The sequence below is a fragment of the Notechis scutatus genome, chromosome 6 (genome assembly GCF_049901735.1).
Source record: "Notechis scutatus isolate UNSWTSFEM ecotype Mainland chromosome 6, rNotScu1.2, whole genome shotgun sequence".
NCBI classification, from domain to species: domain Eukaryota; kingdom Metazoa; phylum Chordata; class Lepidosauria; order Squamata; family Elapidae; genus Notechis; species Notechis scutatus.
In genome coordinates this window covers 28,130,796-28,153,548 of record NC_142014.1, presented here as the reverse complement: position 1 = coordinate 28,153,548, position 22,753 = coordinate 28,130,796, and the positions used below count along the sequence as shown (strand labels likewise).

The 22,753-nt window shown below is 43.5% G+C and overlaps 1 protein-coding gene across 2 annotated transcripts in view; it reads left to right on the top strand.

The window, feature by feature from the left end:
• Window positions 1–22,753, top strand: part of COG5 (component of oligomeric golgi complex 5) — a 132,334-nt gene that overhangs the window by 91,225 nt on the left and 18,356 nt on the right. For both annotated transcript variants that reach the window (XM_087967795.1, XM_087967794.1), the window contains exons 12-14: window positions 6,451–6,655; window positions 10,157–10,318; window positions 11,458–11,557. In XM_087967795.1, coding sequence (XP_087823921.1) covers window positions 6,451–6,655; window positions 10,157–10,318; window positions 11,458–11,557 — 467 coding nt within the window. The remainder of the gene's footprint in view (window positions 1–6,450; window positions 6,656–10,156; window positions 10,319–11,457; window positions 11,558–22,753) is intronic.

Here is a 22,753-nt window from a genome sequence, read left to right as displayed (position 1 = left end):
GGCTTGCATCAAATGCACACTTTGCGCAGGCACAGATGTGTTTGCGCAGGTGCAAAGGCATTCTAACTCACCTCCCGCAAGCCTGCACGATCCCGGACACTTCAGCCGCTGCCATGCGGCACTCCTCTGTGCCATGCAAAGCAGTTGCGCTTCAAATTCAGAGGATAAAGGTGAGTAGGGGATGGGCAGGTGGTCCCAACAGCAGAGCAGCAGAGATAACTAGTTTGGTCTCTGCTGCTCATTGCCGCTACCAGCTCAGCAGAACCGGGCCGAACCAGTAGAATACCACCACTGCTTTGGGTCAACCCTGACCTAGATGACTGAGTATCTCCACAGACACTTGGAGCATAATCTAAGTTGACATCTGAGTGCATTAAGTTCCCCAATGTTAATATAGGCTGACTCTCTTTAAAATAATTGGACTTATTCAAGGCAAGATCGGTGGACTCTTTGAAGGTAACTGCTTTGCTGAGGTAAAAGTTTTGTTTAAATATTTGATTAAAGCTAAGGAAAGAGATTTGTGTGTTTTTATGTTCAGATAACAGATTAACAGAGTTGGAAGCAGGAGTAGGATTCTACCAGTTCGCACCTAATAGCTAGAACTGGTTGTTAAAATTCTAAACAGTTCGGAGAACCGGTTGTTAGAAGAAATTACTGGTCTAATCCTGTAAGGAAGGCAGGAAGGAAACATTCTGGTGTTGCTTACAGAAACTGCCTCTCTGTTAACCCTTATTACATTCTTGACAGGACTAGACTTCCTGTCTTAGGAATTTTTCTGGAGTTTTTTTCCCCTCCTTTGCTGATACTTTGCTTGTGTGGAGTGTCCATTCAAAGTTACAATGGCACTGAAAAAAGTGACTTATAACCATTTTTCACACTTATGACTGTTGCAGCATCCCCACAGTCATGAGAGGCCAGGCGAGGAGATGCGTGCCTTGATGTGAGTGATATTGAGTTGGCCACGCCCAGCCAATAACATGACCACCAAGCCACATCCTCCCAGTCACATGACCACCAATCCATGCCCACCACCTAAGCTACGCCCACAGAACTGGTTGTTAAACATTTTGAATCCCACCCCTGGTTGGAAGGAACCTTGTAGGTCATCTAGTCCAACCCCCCGCCCAAGCAGGAGACCCTACACCATGTCTGACAAATGGCAGTCCAGTCCCTTCAGATCAAGGCCACTTTTTAAGCAGATTATTGCCATATAAATGAAGACAGGCAGTCCTTGAGACTTAGGATCACAATGGAGCCCAAAATTGCCGTTGCTAAGCGAGACAGTTGTCACACATATTTTGTTCCATTTTATGAGCTTTCTGGCCACAGATGTTAAGTGAATCACTGCAGTTGTTAAGTTAGTAACATGGTTGTTAAGTGAATCTGGCTTCCCCTGTTGACTTTGCTTGTCAGAAGGTCGCAACGGGATCACATGACCCAGGAACACAGCCACCGTCATAAATGTGAGTCAGTTGCCAAGCGGCTGGATTTTGATCACGTGACCTTTTGGGGATGTGGCAACGGTTACAAGTATGAAAAACGTTCGTAAGTCACTTTTTTTCAGTGCCTTTGTAAGTTTAAACAGTCACTAAATGGGCTCAAGGACCATCATAGAAGCTCTTCACAGATTCAGTTATCACTTGTTTTAAATCGGAACAAAATACTTTGTGGTACAGCGGTTGTATTTTATTACAAAGTTGGAAAGGATCTGAAGATTAGCTTTAACGGTAATGGAATTTGAAAGAGTTCCACATAGTTCCTGTTTAATAACATCATTTCTTTTCCTCAGCATGAGTTTTAAAGAGAAAGCATATGAACGCGTGCAATTCCATCTGCAGTTTAATTTGAAGTACAAGACAAAGTATAAGACAAATTTTTTGTGTGTCCAATCACACCTGGCCAATAAAGAATTCTATTCTATTCTATTCTATTCTATTCTATTCTATTCTATTCTATTCTATTCTATTCTATTCTATTCTATTCCATTCCATTCCATTCCATTCCATTCCATTCCATTCCATTCTATTCTATTCTATTCTATTCTATATTATTCTATTCCATATTATTCTGTTCCATATTATTCTGTTCTATTCTATTCTATTCTATTCTATTCTATTCTATTCTATTCTATTCTACAGCCCGATAAATCTTCCTATGCCCGTTTTTATTATTTCCAAAACAAAAATGGAATTTTGGAAAGATATTACGAAAACAGTGTTTTTCTGTTGGTCTATTTGTCCTTCAGCATGTTGTGACTTGTCAGCGGCCAGCAGAGCTGGCAGCAGACTCGGATTGTGAGGGGGTTGCGGAGAAACATGGGCCAGTCCTGGCGTTTGGGGAAGGCTCAGATGAGGGCTCTGCGTCGGAGGCAGAGATGGGACCAGGGCCGTCCAACAGTTATCAGCTGCCTTTGGAGTTGGAGATCAGTGGGGCAGAAGAACAGCTGGAGACTGTTCCCAATGTGCGCATGAGCAGAGCTGGCAGGAGAAGGGAACAGCTAAGGAACAAGAGTTGACTCAGGAGTAAGGGCACAGGTGGATGGTGAATGGCCCCTCCCATAGAGAATAAACAGGAGTAGTGTTTGCAGAAGACAATTAGTTCGTTTAATTAGGGTTCCTGATTCCTTGTCTAGTAATTGCTGCTACAGCGTGGCGTTTGCAAGCTATCGGCCTGGAAACTCTCCAAGCCTGACAAAGATATGTGGTTGTCAGAGAAAACGGGCTCCCGAGCTCCGTTTCTGGCTGGAGCAGCCTCCTGCAGTCCTCTGCCAGGGAAAACAGAGCCCGGGAGGGCCTGTGATGACCCAAAGGGGCGTGGCACAAAGGCAACACAGTCAGATAATCAATAAGAGTCCCTTTATTATCTCCAACTTTGCCTCCAATGTCCAGGTTACCTTCTGGCTGGAGAAAAACTCTCCCAGGAACAGCCTTTGACTACAGAAAATTAAGTCCAAAACATGGTCAACACAAATTGTAACTTAAAGTCCAAACAAGCGAAACTGAAATAATTAGTTTGGCAGGGCAGGAGCAAGAATTTCAGACTTGAAAGTATGGCAAAATTCACACAGTTGGGAAGATGCCAGGAACACAGATAAGCCACGACAACACAGGATAAAGTCATGTTTGCTGCCAACAGCCTGCAGTATGCAGCCTGCCTTTCCTATCAACTGTCTTCCCGGGTGTGGCTAATGAATGGAATCAGGGCCCTTTCCTCCCCCATAAGCCACACAAACCACGTTGCTCCCTTCTCCGTTCCTCCCTGCGTGCCCTAGGATGAAGAGGGAGTGGGCCTGGGTCTTTCTCTGAACTCCCTCTCCCTTGTTCTATCTCTCCCCTGCTCCGCCCAGCCTGACTTTGCCCTTCCTCAGCCTTCTCCACAGCCAACGGAGCCACACTCCCACTCCCTGTCAGCTGTCCAGCTTCCTCCTTGGATTCAGACTCTGACGGGGCATTGACAGGCTCTCACACACATCCCTCGCAAGCTCCGTTTTCAGCTGCAATGGCCTCCTGCAACCCTCTGCCAGGGAAAACGCAGCCCGATGCCAGTCCGGTCCTTCGGGCCAGATCTGGCCCCCTGGCCTTGAGTTTGACACCTCTGCTGTACCTGCTGCAAGAATATTTTGTACGAGACGCATTACATTTTTATATTTTGCTTATTCTAAAGAAGTCACTCAGCGGCAAAATAAATATTTTTTTTCTGGGGCATTTCTGAATGAAATTGGATAAAAACAGCTCTCTTGCGTAACTTAACTCATACAGCATGAAGGATAAGTAGGACAAGTATTGTTTGCCTAAGCTTCCGATTGTTCACCCTACCAATTAAATCTTTCACTTTTTCGAGCCTATGAGCTTATTGCCGAAGAAAGTAATTTGACGCTGAAAATACAAAAGTAAAATTGTGGATGAGAGAAAAAGTCGGGTTATCACAGCACCCAGTCTGCGATTCATATCTATTTGATTAGACTAGAAAAGGGACATAAAAGCCAATAATAAGTCGCAGCAGGAATTCTTCTGGATATTTTTGCCCTTATGGCCATTGTGAAGGTAAAGGTACAGAATTTTCTCCAGAGCAAAACATTTCAAACGAAGGCTCATCCATTGTCAAAACAGCTTTTTATTAAAAGGACACGGAGTCCTTCAGTTACAACCATGGGGTAGCCTGCCCATCACTGCCGTAAATCGACTTATCCGTGTGGCCGATTTTATGCCCTTTTTTGTGGCTGTGGTTCAGGCTGCCGTGCTTGTAAAACAACCTCTACAGTTGTCAGGTGAAGAGGCCATGATTCTCAATGGGTCAGTTTGGCTGAAAACTGACAAACTCAGTCAGGTGATTGTAGGACATGGAAATGCTTGTAAATGTAGATGGTTCCTGAATTTATTTATTTTATTATTTTATGTTATTTTTTACTTTTCATTTTGTATTTTATTTTTTATTTTATTCTATTTTGTTATTTTATTTTTATTTTTTATTTTCTATTTTATTTTGTTATTTTATTTTTCTATTTTATTCTATTCTATTTTGTTTATTTTATATTTTATTATTTATTTTATTTTATTTTTTATTTTATTTTATTTTTATTTTATTTTTATTTTTTTATTGTATTTTATTGTATTTATTTTATTTTATTTTTAGAAAATTTATATTGTCGCCTACTTGCCCATGGCGACTCAAGGTGGTTAACACGGATATAAAAACCCTATAAAAGAAAGAAAAAGAATTAAAAAAAGATATAATAAATTAGTAAAATAATAACCTCGCCACCCCGGCGATAACACACATTCATATTAACCATTTCATGGGCTCCATCCTGCTCTGGGTTCCCCAGGCCCACTGGCAGAACCAGGTCTTCAGCCACCAGGTGTATCTCCTTAGGAGATGGAACCCACAACATTCTTTGCTTCCCCACTCTGGTTGGTCGGGTAGATGTGACTGGCAAGAGACGGTCCCTCACATGTCCGAAGTGCGGTCATGTATCATGGGGTGGGGACAGCCGTCAGAATTTCGAATCTGGGTCGTATGTACCCCTGAACAGGTCCGTTGTAGTTTCAAACGCTCACTAAGCGATTGTCCATACGTCGCGGCCTAGCTGTATTGAATTTCTATTCAGGTAGTCCTTTACTTACGACCACAATTGAGTCCAAAATTTCTGTTGCTAAGTGAGACAGTTGTTACAGGTGAGTGTTGCCCCATTTTACAATTTTCCCAGCCATAGTTGTTAAGCGAATCACTGAAGTTGCTAAGTGAGTAACAGGGTTATTAAGCGAATCTGGCTTCCCCGTTGACTTTGCTTGTCAGAAGGTCGCAAAATGTGATCGTGTGACCCTGGGACACTGCAACCGTCATAAGTACATGCTAGTTGCCAAGTGTCCGAAGTTTGATCATGTGGCCCCGGGAAACTGCAGATGTCATAAATACGAGGTCGTTGTCAGGGGTTACAGATGTTGATTGGGTGACCATGGGGATGCGGCAACGGCCGTAAGTGTGAAAAATGGCCATGAGTCACTTTTTTCAGTGCCGTTGTAACTTCAAGCGGTCACTAAATGAATGGCTTGTACGTCGACAACTGCCAGTACGCAGGGGTGTGCTGCTGGGGTTCGCAGGGGTTCGGGAGAGCCCCTAGCTAAGATTCTGTGCAATTTGGAGAACTCCCAAATCCCACTTCTGGTGGGCCTCGCCCGCCCCACATCGCCCCTCCCAGGAGCCCCCACATGGGCCATTTGGGATGCAGGCAAGTGCAGGGTGTGTGCGGAGGCTCAGGGAAGATGAAAAATGGGCCTTCCAGAAGTTTGGGCTCATTTCCGGCTTCCAGAGAGCCTCCGGAGCCGGGGGAGGCTGTATTTGCCCTCCCGGAGGCTCGAGGAAAGCCTCCGGAGCCCAGGCAGGGCAAACCCACCACCACCATGGTGCCGGAGGTGTCAGGATTCCGGCACTTAACCCCAATTAAATCATGAGTCTCGAGCCAAACTTCCAAGAAGATTTATTAGGAGTAAACATGCCAGCACTGCCTGGGTGTAGTCGACTCTGAGGCACATCATTCATTGTCACCCTTGACCCAGGTTTTCCCCCACCCCCTGGGTGTATCATAATTCATATTCTCCAGTGGGACACATCCATAGCCAAGAATCATCTATCTTGCTCTCCAGTTTGAATTTTGCACAGCAGAAACTTCGGTCACCTAGTTGCTATCTATGAAAACATTTATGGAATGCACTTTCGGTTTGCAAGCTGCTGCACTGCTCCCCCTCTCTTTCTGTTGGCCACTCCAGAAAGACCATAGAATTATTTTATGAGTTGACAGGAGGCTGACTAGGCCACACTCATCCAGTAACCAAGCAGAGAACCCTTCGCTAAAATTTTTGAAGCCCACCCCTTGTATGCTGTACGAAAAAGGTATAGCTGTTGCACAAGCTTGCTTTAATATCCAATCTATCTTTTCGTTTTGTTTTTCAGCTTCCATGTTTTTGAAACAGGCTTTTGAAGGCGAATATCCTAAATTGCTGCGGCTGTATAACGATTTCTGGAAGCGCCTTCAACAATACAGCGAAAGCATTCAAAGAAACGTGATTGCGAACGGCAGCGCCGAGCCCTTAGCCGAAGTTCCCCAAATAGAGGACGATATGCAGGATCTATTCATGCAGAAGAAACAGGATTATGAGTACTAGCACTTCTGTCTGTAATTAGGGAACAGAATATTTCAGACTTCAGATTCCTTGCAACGAATTGGGCCGTTTGCCGTAGCACAGAAGGGATATTTATAAATAGAAGTTGGGTTTGCTGTTAACAAAGGCAGTGAATCTACTGCTATTCAGTCATTAGAATTGGCTAGTTTGAATGGAAGCAGATTGAAGCTTAGGGTGCGTTGGGAATGGTTTGTGAGACTTTTTATTTTTTACGCAAAATACTTGCGTACCTGCAGTTCTCACATTGTGGCTTCATTAATGGCCATAAAGCCACATTTCTGCTCTGAAAACTAGCCTCAAAATATGGATGTTCTCTTTGGGGATGAATGTGTTTAGTGCAACGGTCTTCAAACTTGGCACGTTTAAGACTTGTGGACTTCAACTCCCAGAATTCCTGAGCTAACATGACTGGAGGAGGAATTCTGGGAGTTGAAGTCCACAAGTCAAAGCTATCAAGTTTGAAGACTCCTGGTTTAGTGTATTCGGGAAACTTTATTTTAAGTTGAGAAATATTTAGGTTTCATTGATGTTTCGTGTCGTAGGACGCCAATCACACTTATCTGGGGTTTTTGAATTACTAATTCGAGCAAGGCGTACATTTTGATAGAAGAGTATAGTGTTAGTATCACTTTATACAGTGCTGGTAAGACAACACTGCATCCAGTTGTGGTCATAGTGATACAAAAAAGATGTTGACACTCCAGAAAGAGTGCAGAGAAGAGCCACAAAGATGGTTAACGGATTGGAGGCTAAACTGTATGATACTGTACATACCGTATTTGCTGGCGTATAAGACGACTGGGCGTATAAGACGACCCCCAACATTTCCACTCAAAATATAGAGTTTGTTATATACTTGCCGTATAAGACTACCCCTCTTCCACACACCTTCCACTTTTGCACTTTTTTTTTTTTTGGCACTTTTTCTGCTTTGGACAATTTTGAAATGAGCTAATCCAATTTTGAACCAAGAATATGCAAATAGCTATGGAGTTTAGAAATGAGTTTTAAAAATATTTTTCATTGCTTACCATTAAGCGTAAAATATGTTGTAAATAAAATGAGAACACAGGAAACGTTCTCTTCTCAATACAGCTGATCTCTCTCTCTCTCTCTCTCTCTCTCTCTCACACACACACACACCAAAAACCGGACACTGAAAAGGCTGCCAAGGAACAGTATATTCAATGCCTTCTCTTTAATCAAGAAACAAGGAATTCCTTAGAATCTTTTTTTTTCCCAAGTGGCCCTCTTTAAAAAAAAATGGAGGCCTTTCATTCAAAAGCTCCAATCTGGGTGCATGGGCGGGTAGGTGTGATCCAGCTCCTTTTTCCTCGCCGAAGGCCTTTCGAAACACAGGGAGGCAGAAGCCAAACCCTAAAGGACTCTTTTTTTCCTACAAGGTCCCCTACTTTCCGCTTCAGGACACCTCTCTACCACCACCCCCACCACACCCCAATCCGAAACAATGTTTGGGCATTAACACCATGCTACATAACTGGTTTATCCTGCTCCCCGTGTTGCTTTGGCGTTTCCCACCCCCCCGCGGGTTTTTTTCTTTTTTTTTTTCTTCTCTCCACTCGCACATGTTGGCCCTACCTGAAGGCCCCCATCTTATCACACGCAAAACCCGTGAGTCTTCCTCAAGGAGGAGTCGGCGCCCCCGCTCTGCACCAGCTGGGGTCGGCCTCCTAGGCGTTTTTAGGGCAAAAAGTGGTTTTTTCCCCCTAATTATGGGAACTGGAGAATGCCTAGTTTAGAGAAAGGGACTAGGAATGACATTATAGCACTCTTTCAATATTTGAGGGGCTGCTAGAAAGAAGAGGGGGGCCAACTTATTCTCCAAAGAAAGGTTTGGCAACCTTAAGCATTGAAAGAGCCACAAAGGGTCTAATAGGGAGCCCCCTGTTTAATTCTGCAGCTGACCGGAAGTCAAGTTCCCCCACCATAGAGTCTTCTCCTAGCGTAGCATCCTTTTTCCTCTACCTGTCCTAACTGAAAGCCCTATCAATTGTGGAACTGACTGGCGACAGGGAGCTGCAGCAGAGAGGGATGAAAGAGCCACATGTGGCTCCAGAGCCGCGGGTTGCTAACTCCTGCTCCAAAGTACCTGAAGGCAGGACAAGAAGTAATGGGTGGAAACAGATCCAACCTAGAATTAAGGAGAAATTTCCTTACAGTGGGAACAATTAATCAGTGGGACAAATTAACTCCAGAAGTTGTGGGTGCTCCATCACTGGAGGTTTTTAAGAAGAGATTGGACAGCCATTTGTCCAGAATGATATAGGGTCTCCTGCTTGAGCAGAGGGCTGGACTAGAAAACCTCCAAGGTCCCTTCCAACTCTGTTATTTCATATATACCCATCTACACACATCTCTGTGGATCAACACCTTTATAAGAACTAATGCTCATTGCAGAGATACCTGCTTTTTAATTGTGGAGTTCAGATTAAAAAGAAAGTGTATGATTGTTTATGGCATCACTGAAAATTATCACTGAGCCCTGGTGGTCAGTGGTTAGAATGCGGTATTGCAGGCTAGCTCTGCTGACTGCCAGCAGTTCGATCCTGACTGGCTCAAGGTTGACTCAGTCTTTCGTCCTTCTGAGGATTAGTAAAATGAGGTCCCAGATTGTTGGGGGCAAGAGGCTCACTCTAAACCACTTAGAGAGGGCTGTAAAGCACTGTGAAGCAGTATATGAGTCTAAGTGCTATTACTATTTATGGGACTACCTACAATGATCGTGACATTCTTGATTGGCCTGATTTAATTTGATTATGTGCCATCAGATTGGTGTCTACTCTTAGCCCTACACAGGTAAGTTTTCTCAAAGACAGTCTATTTGTCAGACTCAAAGAACTGGACCACACGTTAAGTTCCACAACTATACACAAAAAGTGAACTAGCAGTTGGCACTAAATTGGCACTAGATAAAAATTGATGGAATTCAAGAAGGGTTGGACTGAGACCCTTTGTGGCTACATAGAGATTCTAGGCTGATTCCTCTCTTGACTCCACACCCAGTCTCTGTCTGTCCTTCTCCTACACCAGGAGTCGGCAACCTGTGGCTCTGGAGCCGCATGTGGCTCTTTCATCCCTCTGCTGCGGCTCCCTGTCGCTCAAAATATATGTCACAACCACCAATGTGCGACACTTGTCGGCACGCAATTTATTGAGCTTTTCAAACCCCGGTAGGTTTTGTGGCTCCCGGTGTTTTCTTTTCTGTAGGAAATAGATCCAAATGTTTAAGGTGTTTAAGGTTGCCGGCCCCTGTCCTACACCACTCCTAACCTACAATAATCCTTCAACAGAGAGGAATGGAAAGCACTGTGAAGCGGTCTATAAGTCTTAAGTGCTATTGCCATTACTTTCTGCAAAAGATGAAAAGTCAAGTCCCAGAAGGGTTGCCGTGTTAAGGCGCGTTTGCAAAACGAAATTAACTATTTTTGTCTCCCTTAATTGCTCCCTCTTTCTAGCCCAGAGAAAGCGCTGAAAAATTCTTTGCAACCGTACGAAGCTGCCTACCTATCGAAGTCACTGTCGCGACTCTTTGATCCCATCAACCTGGTGTTTCCTCCCGGAGGTCGCAACCCTCCATCGGCCGATGAACTGGACAGCATCATTAAAATCATTGCAAGGTGAGTGGTAAGGTAATAAGTTTCAGTGCGTAACGTATGAAGGGGTTTTTTTTCCCCTTTGTTCCAAAATCACAATTCATGTTTCCAAAAATCACATTCTTTGCAGTTGCATTATTCATTTCTTATTTTTTTGCTACTGTTTATCAACTTAAAAATACTTCTTTGGTCTTTTTAGTTGCCAGCATAAAGGGAGTGGGGGGAAGTAGTGCATTCCTCAAATGTTTCAGATAATTGCTAAGCAGCCGAAGCTTCTGGCGCACAAGATTATTACTGGAGAGCATGATTGATGACTCTTGGCTATAGATGTGTCCCATTGGAGAATGTCATGCCCCTTTGGAATCTGATTCCGAAGGGGAGATTGAACAGCTGACAGGGAGTGGGATTGTGGCTCCTCTGGCTGTGGAGGAAACTGGGGAAGGGCATAGTCCAGCTGGGCATTCAGAGGAAGACCCAGGGCCATCCCCTCTTCATCCTAGGGCACACAGGGAGGAACGAATAAGGGAGCAACGTGAGTTATGGGGGAGAAAAAGGCCCTGATTCCCTTCATTAGCTGCAGCTGGGAAAACCGGATAAAGTGGCTGTTTGCGCACAGCACCTTGCTGGAAGCAAAGCGTGCATTATCTTTGTTTGTCGAGGCTTATCTGGGTTTTGGCGTCCTCCCAACCATGTATGTTTCGTTGTCGTTTGAAATCTGCAATTCCTTATCCTGCCCTGTCTCGTTAATAGCTGCAGCTGTGGTTTGTGTTGGTTTTTATTTATAATTTAGATGTACTTTGGGTTGAGACTGAATTTCTTCCCTTTAAAAACTGTTCTTGGGAGTTTTTTCTCCAGCCAAAGATAACTGGACATAGAGGGCGAAGTTGGATGCATTAAAGGGACTTTACCTACTTTTGTGACTTTGTTACTTTTGTGCCACACCCTGGGTCATCACAGAGAATATACATCCAGAGGGTGGGCAGAAGACCAGGATCAAGGGGGAAATGAATGAAGTATCTTAGTGTCAGCTGCCCCCAGGTAATGCCGACATGGCCACTCCTAATAAATCATTTTTTTTACTCTGAGAGATGTGGCTAGAGACTTGTGATTTGAATAAGGGGGGATTTGTCGGAGTCCTGACACTAGTACTGTTTTTTCCCTAGTGAGCTGAACGTGGCAGCGGTGGATGTAAACCTCAGCTTTGCGGTATCAAAAAACGTGGCCAAGACTATCCAGTTATTTGGTGTGAAGTCTGAACAACTTGTAAGTCTTTTTTTTAAAAAAGAAAAACTAAAATGTTTTAAAATACAGGTAATCCTGGATTTACAACCCTTCATTTAGTGCCCGTTCAAAATTACAACGTCACTGAAAAACTGACTGACGACTTTTTTTTGTGCTTATGAAATATCACCCCCAAAGCAACCCCCCCCCCCAAAGCAATTAATCCAGGCTGCACGGGAACACAAGGCTGCGCCACCCACACAGCCCGCGGGAACACAAGGCTTGCGTCGCTTGCATTGCAAACAACACGAGGTAGTGAGGGGAGGGAGGAAAGGGGGGAAGGGGGGAACTTGCCCCATGCTCCTCATCCGCCTGACCTGGCCACCGGGTTGCTTCTTTCCACTTCTTTCTTCTGCTTTTGGCTGTATGCAAGGAAAGCAGCAGAAGTCTTTCTTTCTCTCCCCCAAACTCCACCAGAAATGAGTCTTTGGGACCCTGCAAGGCATCCTGCTCCAAGAGGCTGTGCTGGCGCAACAAATCTCACAAAGACTCATTTCTGGCTGAATTTGGGGGAGAGAAAGACTTCTGCTGCTTCTGCTGCTTTCCTTGCATGAAGCCCAAAGTCTCTCTCTCTCTCTCTCTCTCCCTGAGAACGGAGCTGGAAACAGTATCCTGCGATCCCAAATAAAGAATGATCAATCGGTAGGAAAACGGGGTGGGAAATTTTCCTGCAGACTTTTTTGGGGATTTTCCCAAGGTCTCTAGTCCGCAAGATTTAAAATTATGAGTTTGGTGGTCCCTGAGGTCCAAAAGGTTGGCGACCCCGATCTAGTGCAACCCCCTGCTTAGGCAAGAGAATTTGTATCTTCAAAGTGGTTGCCCAATCTCTTCTTAAATACCTCCAGGGATGGAGCACCCACAACTTCTGAATGGGATAAAACCAAGATGCAGAATCCAACTTGGCAACCAACGTAGGCCTATAAACTGACCTGCAGAGGGAGGAGCAGGCCGTGCAAAATAGAACAAATAAATAAAAATCAATAAGCTGCTGAAAATAACTGAGGAGTTCATGCCAGTAATGAGATGGCTAATCTGTTAGCGAAGCATTATAAAAGCCAAAATATGTTTTCCTGGTTTTCACATAATGGCTAAATTTGCCCAACGCATTAGACTAGCTGAAAATAGGGTTGGATAATTGGGATTATCCAACTATGAACCAGACCATCTTCTTAAACCACAATCCGACATGCTTATTTGCATGTTATGCAAATTCTAACAGACAGGAAGCAGCAGGTGAAGCTAGGCAGAATCACATCAGATACCTGTACAATTAGCACAGGGGCCCCAAGGCTGTGTGCTCTCTCCACTTCTCTTCTCCCTATATACCAATGACTGCATCTCAACTGATCCATCTGTTAAAATACTGAAGTTTGAAGGTGACACAACAGTGATTGGTCTCATTCGAGACAACGATGAATCCGCATACAGACAGGAGGTTGTACAAGTTGCCTCGTGGTGTAACCAGAACAATCTGGAACTGAACACACTCAAAACTGTAGAAATGGTGGTAGACTTTACAAGAAACCCTCCCATACTATCACCTCTTACAATACTAGACAACACCGTATCAACAGTAGAGGCCTTCAAATTTCTAGGTTCTATCATATCACAAGACCTAAAATGGACACCTAACATCAAATATGTCATCTAAAAAGCACAGCAAAGAGTGTTCTTTCTGCACCAACTCAGAAAACTCAAACTGCCCAAGGAGCTGCTGATCCAGTTCTACAGAGGAATTATTGAGTCTGTCATCTGCACTTCTATAACAGGCTGGTTTGGTTCTGCAACCCAACAGGACAGACACAGACTCCAGAGAGTAATTAGGACTGCAGAAAAAACAATGGCTACCAACCTTCCTTCCATGGAGGACCTGTATCCTGCACGAGTCAAAAAGAGGCCTGTGAAAATATCTACAGACCCCTCACATCCTGGACATAAACTGCTTCAACTCCTACCCTCAAAACGACGATATAGAGCCCTGCACACAAGAACAACTAGACACAAGGACAGTTTTTTTCCCCAAATGCCATCATTCTACTAAACAAATAATTCCCTCAACACTGCCCAACTATTTACAAAGTCTGCCCTATTATTATTATTAATCTTCTCATCACTCCTTATTGCCCATCCCCTCCCACTTGTGACTGTATGACTGTAATTTTGTTGCTTATATCCTTATGATTTATATTGACTGTTTCCTAATATGATTTGATTGCTTATTTGTACCCTATGGCTCTTATTAAGCGTTGTACCTGATGATTCTTGATGAATGTATCTTTTCTTTTTATGTACACTGAGAGCCTATGCACCGAAGACAAATTCCTTGTGTGTCCAATCACACTTGGCCAATAAAGAATTCTATTCTATTCTATAGCTTCTTACGCTCACCTGGATTGATGGTGTACTGTAGGGAATCTCCAAGCTTACTGAATTTAAGACTTGTGGACTTCAACTCCCAGAATTCATGCTGGTTGTAGGGAATTCTGGGAGTTGAAGTCCACAAGTCTTAAAGTCATCAGGTTTGGAGACCCCCAGGTTTAGTCTATTGTGAGGACTGATCCAGTCATGCGAATGCTAGACAAGGAACAATGTATGGAAACTGGTCAAGGAGAGATTCAACTTGGAAATAAGGAGAAATTTTCTGACAGTGAGAACAATCAACCCATGGAACAGAAGTTACCTTCAGAAGTTGTAGGTGCTTCATCACTGGAAGCTTTCAAGGAGAGACTGGACTGGTGTTCATCAGAAATGGTGTAGGGTCTCCTGCTTGGGCAGGGGGTTGGACTAGATGACCTACAAGGTCCCTTCCAACTCTGCTAATCTGTTAAATCTGTTAAAAAGTACTTTAGGGGGAGTTTTCTGTTCAGAATTTAAGAAAAAGGCATGTTGATAAAGAGAGAAATGATTTTCAGCTTTGTGGTTCCTCAGCTGTTTGAAGCCACATCACCCTGCAATAGTCCCAAGATGCTAAATAAATAGTAAATAAATAAATAAATAAATAAATAAATAGCTGTCTTAGCAGGCCATAATGGGACCCCATCAATGGTGGTATTCTACTGGTTCAGGCCAGTTTGGGCCAACCGATAGTAAAAAAAAAACCAGCTACCAGTTGGGCCGAACCAGTATTTCTTTTTTTTCTTTTCTTTCTCCCGACAATCAGCTGTTCTGATGATCAGCTGTGCCAGGATCCCCCTCGCTGTCTTACTGCTTTGCCCAGGAGGCTTTCCTGAGGCCCATGAGGCAAAAAGGGGCTGAGAATATATCTGCTGAACAAAATTCCATACTGGCAACAGGAAGGGCATCCGGCCGGTAAACACTCAGTTCCATTCACCCCGCAAGGGATTAGGGGGTCATTAAAAGAGAAGGAGGAGGATGACCCAAAAGTGCCATGTTTATTTTCTCTTATTGTTATTTCTGTATATATGTATGTGTGCATTATAGTAACTAGCACAAAAGTTTTAGATTGGAAGATTAATGCTTGCTGTTCTCGTCAGTGGCTCCTAACATATTTCTGAATACTTATTTCTATTGATTGGTGCTGAATCGTGTCACTTTTATTCTGAACACGTAGACGTAATTCAACTCCATCTTGTTTGCGACTGCTTTTATTTACTAGACATTTGTCAGAGATGGATTCTACCATCCCCATGGTGCCTTATTGATCTTTATCGTATCTCTATGGTATGCCTCATTATTGCTTTAAAAAATCCGCCATTTAAATGGGGAACTGTGTTTGCAGGCTGCTCCGTTAATAATCTCTCGTATCTCCATAGCGTCATCAATCTGCCATTGAAGTGAAATAAAATCAGTTCACATTTATTGTGGCTGTTGCAAGGATGGTTGGATAATTTCTATTAAGCTGCAAACAGGGAAATGATTTCTGTTGATCTGTAGTTCTCTTTCTGTGGCAAACAAAGCAATAGAATAGAATAGAATAGAAATAGAGTAGAGTAGAGTAGAGTAGAGTAGAGTAGAGTAGAGTAGAGTAGAGTAGAGTAGAGTAGAGTAGAGTAGAATCAGTAAATAGAATGGAACAGAACAGAACAGAACAGGATACACACAACACAATACAATGCAGGATAGGATAGGATAGGATAGGATAGGATAGGATAGACACAATACAATACAATAAAATATAGGATAGGATAGAGAATAGAATAGAAAATAGAATACAATACAATACAACGTAGAATAGAATAGAAACAGAATCAGGGAATGGAGTGGAACAGAGCAGAATAGAATAGACACAATACAATAAAATACAACGCAGAATAGGATAGGATAGAATAGAATAATAATAGACTAGAATAATAGTAGAGTAGGAATAGGAAGTAGAATAGAACAGAACAGAACAGAACAGAACAGCAGAGTTGGAAGGGACCTTGGAGGTCTTCTAGTCCAACCCCCTGCTTAGACAGGAAACCTTACAGCATTTCAGACAAATGGTTATCCAATCTCTTCTTAAACTAATAATAATAATAATAGAACTTTATTTTATTATTACGGTATTCCTCTATTGGCTTATCTGGAGGAACCCCCACTCCAGTGGAATGTAACTGGGAATCCAGCTAGCCCTCCAACTACAACAGTTCGTTTAGTGACCGTTCAAAGTTACAACAGCACTAAAAAAAAGTGACTTACAAGCATTTTTCCCACCTTTACAACCGTTGCAGCATCCTTCTGGTCACATGATCAAAATTCAGGCTCTTGGCAACTGACTCACATTTATGACGATTGCAGTGTCCCGCGATCCCCTTTTGCAACCTCCTGACAAGCAAAGCCAATGGGGAAGCCAGTTTCACTTAACGACCATGTTGCTAAAAAACTGCAGGGATTCACCTAACCACTGCGGGAAAAAGAGGTCATAAAATGTGACCATCGTAAATATGAGTTGCCAAGAGAAGAGACTCTCTTCTGGCACTTTGGCTAGGCCTAGGGCAGTGGTAGCTAACCTTTTGGGGCTCCTGTGCCAAAAATTGTGTGTGCCCTTCCACGCTCATGCTTGCGTGCCAGCACCTAGAAGACAATGCACGCCCCCCCCCCATGCCCCCTAGGCATGTACACACAATCCCTCCACGCCACCCCCCTTACCTGCACTGCACCTCACAGCTGATTTTCGGCCAGTTTGAGGCCTTTTTCGGCCTCCCAACGGGTTGAAGAAGGCTTCTGCGCGTTTCTGCAAGCTTTGTAGGCTGAAAACTAGCCCCGTTTTGTCACTTCCTGTTTTTCCGAAAATACCGGAAGTGACGAAACGGGGCTAGTTTTCGGCCTACAAAGCTTGCAGAAGCCTTCCAAAGCCTTTGGGAGGCCGAAAAAGGTCTGAAACCAGCCCAAAATCAGCTGTGAGGTACGCAGATGCTCAGGAGTTAAGTTTGCCTGCAGCTCACGTGCCAGCACAAATGGGTGGCACGCATGGGTGCATGGTTCGCCATCATAGGCCTAGGGCCCAGAGTTCAAGTCTAGAAGATCCTTCTGTACGTCAAATCTATCTTCCAAATTTTGATTATTATGCTTCCTCGTTTTCATCCAAAATAGCACTTCCTATCATAACATCCAGACTTTGTCTCATTTCCGAATACTTTTCTGACCTTAAACATTTAAAACAGATTGTTATGCAAGGAAAGACATTTTCTTAAGAGGATAGAAAGTTAATTAATCATATTTTAAGCGGTATCTTTATTTTTAGCAAAACACAGATAAATCATCGCAGGGAAGATACGGGCAGTAGTAAGTTTCCAATGTGATCGGCTGAAAAAACTGATGGAGTGCAAAGCAGTGAGCCGATATCCAATATTTTTCCTTTTTTTTTTACGTTCCAGAATTTCTTTGATCTTGAGACATTCCTTAAAAACCTGAATATTTATATTTTATATTTTAACCATACACAGGGGTGGTATTCTACCGGTTCGTACCAGTTTGAACGAACTGGATATTAAAGTTACATCTTCCGTCCCAAGGACCGGCCCATAGATTTCCCACTGCTCTTCTCTCCTCTGCCTTCTGAGCATCCGCGCATCAGCCACTGGAGCCAGCTGATCCTCAGGACAGAGGAAGGTCATGTAGCAATTGTGCTTAGACTTATATACTACTTCACAGTGCTTCACAGGCCTCTCTAAGTGGTTTACAGAGTCGGCACATTGCCCCCAACAATCTCCTGCTTGGGAAGGAGATTGGACTAGATGCCCTACAAGGTCTCTTCCAATTCTGATAATCTAATCTAATCTGGGTCCTCATTTTACCGACCTCGGAAGGATGGAAGGCAAAGGAGTCAACCTTTGAGCCGGTCAGGTTCGAACTCCTGGCAGTGGGAATGCAGAGTTAGCCTGCAACGCTGCATTCTAATCTCTGCGCCACCATGCCCCTTGTAGTTGGAGGCATTTCCACATGACCAAATTTCCCCAGGTTAGGAAGCAGACTATTTCTGAAATAGCGGGCACTGAAGTTGTCTGCACTGGCTAAGAATCCTAAAAAGGATACTACGAAGAATAAGAGAATTACAGAATTGGGTGGGACCTTGGAGGTCTTCTAGTGTTCTGACCCAAACCTGGTTCCAAGGAAGCAAACACGAGACAGAAGTAATCGCACAACCTTTTAATGATTCCTTACTAATCCCGTTCCTTCACGGGTAAAAGGCTGTTTCAAACTAATTAGCTCCGATAAGAAAGAGCCTTGCCAAGGTTGGGCAAGGCTGCCAAGAACACCAGATAAAGTTACTAAGCAATAATTCAAACACAAAGAGTCTCCAAACACCAACCAAGAGATTCTGAATGTCCACCAGGCTTGAGTGTAAAATTCTTTGCTTCCTGCAAAGAACTGCGGTTTCTCAGCTGGATTTTATCTCCTTAGGGAGGGGCCATTACCTTGCAGCCTTACTCCCGAGTCGCCCGTGCTACTGCAGCTGCTCCTTCCTTCGAGCAGCCCTGAGTGTATGCACACTGGGCACAGGCTCCTCTGGGACCTCTTCATCACTGCTGCCATCCTCCACAATCTCCGAAGGCAGCACTCCACTCCCTGATGGTCCTGGCCCCATCCCTGCATCACAAGCAGGCCCCTCATCTGAATCCTCGCTCTCCGAGACCTTAGCCGTCTGCACCTGCTGCCGGCGAACCACAACATCTAGTCCAACCTCTTGCTCAGGAAAGAAACCCTGTACAATTTCAGACAAATGGTTGTCCATTCTCTTCTTAAAAACCTCCAGTGTTGGAGCATTCACAACTTCTGGAAGCAAGTTGTTCCACTGATTAATTGTTCTCACTGTCAGGAAATTTCTCCTTAGTTCTAGGTTGCTTGTCTCCTTGATTAGTTTCCATCTGTTGCTTCTTGTCCTGCCTTCAGGTGCTTTGGAGAATAGCTTGATTCCCTCTTCTTTGGGGCAGCCCCTCAAATATTGGAAGACTGCTATCATGTCACCCCTAGCCAGGGGTGGGATTCTACCTGGTCGGACCAGTTCTATGGAACCGGTTGTTACGATTCTGTGCAGTTCGGAGAACCGGCAAATTGCGCCACTGGCTGTCCCTGCCCCTACCCTTCCTGCCTACTCACTCCTTACCTGGCATGCAGACCATCCAACTTGCCTGCGTTTGGTAAGTTGCTATTTTTCCTTTTTTTTCCACCCTGACCATCAGCTCTTCTGCTGTGCTGGGAGATTTAAATTAACTAGAAAGCAGGGAGTGTTTGGATTTATTGCTTTCTAGCTAACCAAAAAGCAGAGCTGAACCTTCCTTAGGGCTGAAGCTTCTATTATTCAGTGCAGACTCAGGTAGCAGATTGCAGAATGGTAGATCTCTGAGTGAATCTGTGATTCTGTGAGCAACTCTGCCTGCCTGCCTGCTTTGCCTGGTTTTGGGTAAAAGTTGCTTTTTAATAAAAAAAATTCTATATTGACATAAAGATTTACAATATTTACATACAAGCCATGCCCAGCCAGTCACGTGACCACCAAGCCATACCCACAAATTAGGCCACGCCCACAGAACCGGTTGTTAAGAAATTTGAATCCCACCCCTGCCCCTAGCCCCTCTTTTCATGACACCTAAGATGTGGTTTTCAGGGAAAAAAACCTTTTGTTTTTTAAATCAGAACATTATTATATAATATTTCAAAAATGGCAAGCACGGCTTATAACGATTTCTTGGATCTTAAAACACCAAATGGATTTAAACAAACCACCCAGCCTCTTTGTCAATGAACGATTGTTCCACAAATTGTTATACAGTGCTTTTTTAAAAAAAAAAATCTGCTTCATTTTGTGTTATGCCCGCAGTTAGATCACAGTGTGAGTGGTAATATAAGTACTGTATGTTCTTTTACTTTGATGCTATTTCTGCTGAGCTTCACATGTGGGTGGATTGAAATACACTAACAGGGCCCACCTGCTGCACACAGATAAATGTGTCGAACTGGGAAGACAAAAAATTGAGTTGTCTAGAAATGAAGGATGGAACCTTGGCAACCTCTCATGCGCTCTGAAAATAAGAAAAAAGAAAAAGAAATTAAAGTTTGCCTTGCCGCACTATATTTAAGTTTTAAAAAACCCCTCTTTACTATTTTTGCTAGCGTTGTCAGCTGCTTCCTCCCTCTTCCAGTACCTTAAAGCCACAGGACATGAAATTAATTTCGAAGGAACCAAATTAATATCCAACACTGAACACTCCAGCAAGAGAATAATCAGGGAAGCCATCGAAATAGAGAAACACCCCCATAACATGAATAAACGGGACGATACCTCCCACCTACCAGACATCTGGAAACTAGCCCTCACCAACAAACAAGTCCCAGCCACGAAAACCAACACCAGACCCAAAACAACACGGGACACCACCGCCAATCCCCCTCATCAGACCCAGGCCCAAACCCATCCTATAAACGGATAACCACCATCCAGAAACCAGACCACGGCTGCTTCGCCAGCTATCGCACCCCCCGATCCCAAAACCAAACAAGCTGACACACACCAAGAACACAGACCCAGACCCCAAACTCGAAGCCAGACCAAAACCCAGAATGCTACATCACAGCCACCCACTCAGGATATCACATCAGAAAACTCAGGAAATTACACCACAAGAACTCTAGAAGTTGCAACACAGCAAATGACTTAGGAAATAACAGCACAAGACCAAGGATACCACAGCAATAAAACTCACAAGGTCACCACACAACCCATTACCCAAGCCGTTACAACACAGGAGGCTAATGGAAAAGAGATCAAAACACAAACGACCCAGGAGATTAAAGCACAAGATCCAGGATATCTCCACAACAAAACTCACAGGGCCATCACACAGCCCATTACACCAACATCAACTCCATCGGCCAATCAAAAGGCAGCAGCACAGCCAACCAGACCAGCACACCAACCCCCCCCCCCAGCAGTGTTTATAGAGAGACGGTAGCTCCGATCACACACTGCTTGCACTGGCGCGAAGCCTAGAGCACCAGCCTGAGGATGGCGAGTGGGACCTCGCCGAAATGTCGCCAAGAATCTTAATCTTAATCTTACACGGGAAAAGACCTGAACACACCTAGACTTACATACCTGTACCCGTGAAAATCTACATACATATATATATATGTATGTATGTATGTATGTATATTATATATATATATATATATATATATATATATATATATATATATATATATGTATATATATGTATATATATGTATGTATGTATGTATGTATATATGTATGTATATATATATGTATATATGTATATATAAATATATATATATATGTATATATATATATATATGTGTATGGTATTCAGCTTTGTTCGGGTATTTTCCCACGTCATTATAGTTGTGTTTTTAAAGTTGTAGCAACGTTTTGGCAGAATCTCATCTGCCCTCATCAGGCTTCTGTACTGTGTTCATCTGTGTCCACATATATATTTAATTGCTCTCTCATTTTATATTAATAAATGTGAACATTTTCCAAGTTGTAGGAGTGAGTGTACACAACCATGCAACTCAAAGGATTGGGAACATTTTAGGATTCTGTTAATGAAAGCAAGTACTCTTTAGAGCTGAATTCAATGCCTGGTGGCAGCATGGACTCATCCATGTAATTTTCTTGACAACAGTATGGAAATGTTTTGGCCATGGCTGTCTTCTGAGATGGCTTACAATTTCTGGAGAGAGATGGGTATAGGTTTTTGAGATCATCTCAAGTCATGCTTCAAAAGTGTTGGCTGTGCCCTTGAAAGCCAAATTGCTGTTTGGAATGGAACGGAAGAGAATGCAACAGAACGGAACAAAACAGAATAAGAAATAATAGAATAGAATAAAGTAAAGTAGAGTAGGATATAACAGAACAGAATAGAAAATAAAACAGAACAGAATAGAATTAGATAAAACAGAGCAGAACAGAATAAAATGGAATTAGAGTAGAATTAGAATAGAGTAGAGTAGAACATAGGGACGTGGTGGCTCAGTGGCTAAGATGCTGAGCTTTTCTATCAGAAGGTCAGCAGTTCAGTGGTTGAATCCCTAGTGCCGCGTAATGGAATGAGCTCCCGTTCCTTGTCCCAGCTTCTGCCAACCTAGCAGCTTTCGAACTGCTAGGTTGGCAGAAGCTGGAACAAGGAACGGGAGCCCACTCCGTTACGTGACACTAGGGATTCAAAAAATGCAAGTAGAAAACTAGGGACTACTTTGGTGGGAAGGGAACAGTGTTCCGTGCACCTTCGGCATTTAGTCATGCCGGCCACATGACCACGGAGACAGCACTGGCTCTTCGGCTTTGTAACAGAGATGAGCACCGCCCCCTAGAGCCAGAAACAACTAGCATGTATGTGCGAGGGGAACCTTTACCTAGAACAGAAGAGAAGAGAAAATAGAACAGAGCAGAATAGAATTAGAGTAGAACAGAACAGAACAGAACTGAAAATAGAGAGCAGAACAAAATAGAATAGAATAGAATTAAAATAGAATTAGAGTAGAGTAGAACAGAACAGAACAGAACAAGAATCAACTTGCTGGTGGTGGTATGTTTAGGCAGGCCATGGTGATTAATTCCAAAACTTCTGCTCACAGAACAAATCTGTTAGCAGCAGTTTAACAAACGTGCTTGCGAAAGGGCCATGGAGGGTGAATTATGAAAGACTCTTTAGTCTGCCCTGCCACGGTGCACAATCCATGGGTGTCCAATTTAATCAGGAAAGAGCACAAGCAGGA